Source organism: Lolium perenne, chromosome 7 (genome assembly GCF_019359855.2).
Source record: "Lolium perenne isolate Kyuss_39 chromosome 7, Kyuss_2.0, whole genome shotgun sequence".
Lineage (NCBI taxonomy): Eukaryota > Viridiplantae > Streptophyta > Magnoliopsida > Poales > Poaceae > Lolium > Lolium perenne.
The window spans coordinates 208,687,340-208,692,560 of NC_067250.2; the positions used below are offsets into that span (position 1 = coordinate 208,687,340).

The 5,221-nt window shown below is 48.8% G+C and overlaps 1 protein-coding gene across 1 annotated transcript; it reads right to left on the bottom strand.

The window, feature by feature from the left end:
- Positions 1–729: 729 nt before the first annotated feature.
- LOC127315615 (UPF0481 protein At3g47200-like) lies at positions 730–2,018 on the bottom strand. The gene is made up of 2 exons (XM_051346086.2): positions 1,462–2,018; positions 730–1,378 (listed from the first exon to the last, which is right to left on the bottom strand). The coding sequence occupies exons 1-2, from the start codon at positions 2,016–2,018 to the stop codon at positions 784–786; spliced, it is 1,152 nt and encodes a 383-aa protein (XP_051202046.1). The 3' UTR covers positions 730–783.
- Between the last annotated feature and the right edge of the window lie 3,203 nt (positions 2,019–5,221).

The following is a 5,221-nucleotide window of genomic DNA, read 5'->3' on the forward strand; positions in this document are numbered from 1 at the left end:
GCGCGGGGGCGGACCACGGCGGCGGACCACGGAGATCAGCGGGCGGGCGGGCGCTGCAGGGAGATCGACCAAGGAGCGGGGAAATTGACCAGCACGGAGACGGAGTCGGGCGGAGAGCAGCCCGGACGAAGGAAGGGCGGATTTCTTGGCGGGCGTGAGTAGGAGATCGAGCCGGGTGCCGGCCAGATCGAGAACGGAGGACGGACGGGCGACGGAACAAGAAACATCGGCCGGGAATTAGAGGATCAATTTTGCTCTGATACCATGTTAGGACAATATACTTGTTGTATTACCAGGGGGTCAAAGGCCACAATATATAGTACATGTACAGGGGGACATATGCAGAAAGCCCCCTAATATATGGGGAAACTACAATATACAGATATATACATCTAACACTCGTGTCTAGGGCTTTAGGCTGGTCATGGTCTATTTTATATTTTAACATTCCCTCTCACGTTTAAACTGCACTATTTTATACAATAAAATGATGGAAGTAATGTAGACCAAACTAAGCTACGAGCTAGCAAGTATGAAAGTACAATACAAACTACGGATCAGTGCAAAAGTCTATACTTAACGAAGTTTTTTGTCCAAAAGGGGAAACTCCGGCCTTTGCATCGACGTACGGAACCTTACACTGTATGGAGTAACATAATGGACATACATAATACAACACATTATTTTTCGGTAAGAAGAAAACATAACATGGTACAACATTCACCTCAACACGACTCGATGTCTCGACGGAAACAACATTCACAGTGCATGCATAAACCTTTGCTACGGCTGATGTTGCTTGAGAGACATGAGAGTTTTGAAGATTCCGACGAGCACACTAGCAATAGAGAGGAAGGCGACGATGGCCTTGAAGTTGTTGTAGACGAACCTATGAATGGCGATCCGGACGGGCCTCTCACGCTTGTAGTCATGGACCTTTGAGAGGAGGACGAAGTAGCGATGACCCAAGCGCAGGTGGCGAGCGAGGCCCTTGAAGAAGTCCACCATCTCTCGATTGCTCAAGAAGCTTTTTAGGAGATGCTTGGCTCGAAGCTCGTGCACGTCCTCCTCCTTGTCCATGAGCATCGCCAGGAGGGAGAGGTAGGAGCTGATAACAAAGCCATCGTTGGGATAGCGGGTGGAGGTGCAAGCCTCGAACGCCGCCATGTTGACGAACCAGCAGGCAGTGATGTCGTTCAGGAACAATGGCTTCAGGGACAGCTCGCCGAAGATGCGGCGTTTCTGGATGCTCATGTCCGCGAAGAAGCCGGTCTTGTGGTTGCTGGCGATTAGATGGATGCCCATTTCCGCGAGCTCAATGGCACTGCTAGCCACCGGACAGGACGTGAGCTCGTAGCTTATGTCTTCCGTACTCATGCTGTTTATGTGATAGTATCGCAGGAGCCCAAGAATATGCGGTTGCGGTGGCCTGTAGGTCTCATACTCTCATCCACAAATAACCCACGATCACTAATGTCATAAAATGCTGTCTCTTCAGAGACGAACTCGAACACACCTACGCTCCTAAATTCCATGAGAGTCTCCAGCACCAGCCAGGGAAGCTGGTTCTCGAGTAGAAAGATGTCCCTCAGCATGCACGGACCTGTGGACAAGACCATGCTATTCATTAGTAGAGCACGTTCCTCCTCAACTGTATCACTCGAGCCCAAGTGCATATACTCCAGCAGGAAGCAACCATCGAGGAACATCATCGCCGCAAACTCCGCGTCGCCGAAATGCACGACGTCGGCATAGCACCTGCGGGCATCTGCGACGATGGAGAGAATCTTGCCGTGGACCTCCTCGACTGGGTGGCCCGACCGTGCGCAGAAATCGTGGGCCGCCGCGTGCTTCACCTCCTCCGCCTCTTGCAGATGGGGTAAGCCATGGTGGTAGGGGCCGAGGGCCACGAAGCTCGGGACGATATAGCGGTCGCCGAGCGACCTTAGGCCCCGCGGGAACCTATGGAGCTTGGTTCCGATCCTAGAGAAATCGGCATCGAGTCTCTCATTCGTCATCCTCACCTTCTCTCCGATAGGTATTGTTGTTTCCTGTACGCCATGGCTACTACTATTGTTCATGGTGTTTGCCAACTCGGCCGGTTGTGTATGTAGGTTTTGTTTAGCTAGTTTATTAATTGAAACCAGCCTACATACCCAGCATATATATAAAGGAAGAATGCTATTGCCGAACCATGTTCTTAATTTACTCGACTTTACACCAGTGAAAATCTTAACAAAGAGCTTACGTGCACTGGAGGCCTTCAGATATGTTCTTTCCTCAAGTGTTGCGTGATTCTTTCAATAAACTTTGTCCTCACCAGTCTTTTGCACATGCTTGTGTTCCATAGCCTTTCTCACCATTGTTTTTTCTTCTTCAGGCGTGAGGGAGGGAGGATGCAAGCCATAGTGCGGAAGTTACACAAACATAAAACTAGGTTTCATGCTTCAGATTCTTTTGAACTATAGCACGGCCGGATCCACACAAGTATGACACTAGATCCACACAAGTATGCCATTTTGGTTTATAATTATATTTTGTAGCACACCAACTATATTTGGATTTGGTAGTGTCATAAGTGGAAGGAAATAGCCAGATCAATAATAAGAAATCTTCTGAACTTTACAGAATTGAACTGAATGCTCTTGGAATTATGGCAGTTAATTGATTGATGCGTCCTGTTACATGATGGTTTTCAGTAGTGTTTAGGCCTCAACAATCGAATATGTGAACTATAAAGCCACAGCTCTTCACTCGGATGGACAGAATTAAGATAAAAGGAATTCCAATAGTTTCTCTACAATAAAAGCCACACTGTATCCGATTACACGGTGGAAATTACTCTTGAATAGAAGGTGGGAAGCCAACTCTTGAACTTAGTCACAGAGTATGCAAAGACCATGATTTTCCATCCTTTTCGTTCGAGTTTATCCGTCGTCCAAACTCTGTTTTGAAGAATCAACCATGTGAATATTTTGCACTTAGGGGAAGGGGGGTCATGGTTTCCAAACCAAAGAATGCATAATGTATTTTCCGTGTCCCAAAAATTACATCCTATAAGTTGACCTTGGTGAATAGAATTCATTGTTGGTTAGCTTCCAAGAGATCGTGCCCGGGGTTGTCTTGGTCAAAGTGGACGGAGTCTATCAATTCCTAGAGCTTGCAAAATTGACCGATATCGTCGGTGTAAAGCCCATTTTGAGTTTTGATTCTTGATCAGGACACCCAAGAATCATTCTCCATACCTTGCTAGCTGATCATTCTTTTGGAGATGTAAAAAATGAGCAGGACATCTTTAGGTCGGATGCAACAGGAGTCAAGATGCCTCCCCAAAAAAGCGCTTTCTTCCCATTCCCAATGGTAAATTTTGTGATCGCTGAGAAAATCTCTTGATCTTGACGTGTGCAAGGATTTACGAGGCCTGCCCATGGTTTGGCTTCATCAACCCATTCGTGTCTCATACAAAGGGTGGAAGCAAATATTTTGAGGTTGAGAATCTCGGGACCTCCATAATCTTTGGGCTTGCAGACCCTCTCCGAACTGACTTCGCATTTTCCTTTGGTGAAAGTATCACATGATGCCCACAAAATTCTATTCTCATGCTATCAATTTACATTAGCACCTCCATCTTGTCATGCTCGGTGATGAAGTAAATGGAAATGCTAGTGATGGCCGCCTCATACGTGCATTTTGCATCATCATTATTCCTACATATAGGAATAGTATTCATTGTTATTTGCCTTCATACATTGTTATTTATGCATCTTTAGATGATTTCCATGACTTTTCTATAAAGTCCCCTTCATTGGTATTTAATTCCTGGGAGGCAGAAAACCTCATTTTTGTATTTTATTTGTTTCACAACTTTCTGGATCGCTAAAAATCAAGGAAAAAATACCTGATCAGTTTTGACCCGAAGAAAAGTCTGTGAGCGAAAGAACCATGCGAGAGGGGCCACGAGGTGCGAACGGCACCACGTGGCGCGCCCAAACAGATAGGGCGTGCCACCCAGGTCCGTTTGCTCCTCGAGCGTCGCCTCGGGTCCCCCTTTATACCTGTTGTGGGTATATTTTATGGGTATATCAACGACATGGCCTAGATCCGGCAAGTCCGGGTGGCCCACAGACGGTGATGATGGCATGTGGCCCATCGGGCGGCCCAGCTGTTGTAGATCAAGATGGATGAAGTCCAGCCCAGGGAACAGGGGCCGGATCTCAACCGACCTACAAAGATAGCCCGATCCGTGAAGGCCCATGAAGTATCTGGATCCAGTACGACGAATAAGGGAAGGTGGATCCTTGACGTGCACGGCAATGTAATATTCCGTAGTTAGGCATCTTGTATTCCGGCTAGGACTCTCCGTGTAACCCTAGATCCGGGTGTCTTTATAAGCCGGATCCTGGGAGCCCTAGAGGCACAACCACAACTCATTGTAACAACGCGAAAGCGCCCAGATAATTCCAGACAAGCAGCAGTAGGCCCTGTCCTCGAGAAGGTGTTCCGAAGCTGGGTAAATCGCGTACCACCGTCCCGAGGACTCTCCGCCCAATGGCCCCTACTTCTTCTTCCCTCCATGAGGATCCCTCCTCTGGAGTACCGTCGAATAGGAAACGACAGTTGGCGCCCACCGTGGGGCCAGCGGCGTCTGGAGGCCGGAACCAGGAGGGTTCTACCTTCGGAGGCATCGGCGACACCATCGCCGTGGGGCGCGTCTTGTACGCTGGCAACTTTCTGATCGTCCCTCAGGATGAGTGTTGGATTCCGGCTAGGACAGACCCCGTCAAGCTCTCCATCATCCCGATCGGCGGGATATACATCTTCATCGGTGAGACCGTCGATTCCGACGGAAACACCCTGGTAAGTCACGCTGATGCGACCACCGCTGAGCAGGACGCAGTCGCGAATATCCGATCTGAGATGCAGGAGCTTCCTAAGGAAGATTCCGCCTCAGATCTGGAAATTTCTAAACCCACCCAATCCGCCCTTGAGCAGGAAAAATCGGTGGAAGACCAATGCAGATCCGCCTGGGTCTCCCAGATGTTAGAAAAGCAAAGGTGCCACTTCGTGCACTTCCTCGCACATACCGTAGGAACCGCCCCTCCTCAGGACGGAGCCGGATCCATGCAGGTTGAGGCTACCGGAGACAACGATGCCCCGGATCAGCTAGAAGCTATCGGAAATGGCGAAACTCCGGATCAGCAAGGAGATGCCGGAGACAAAG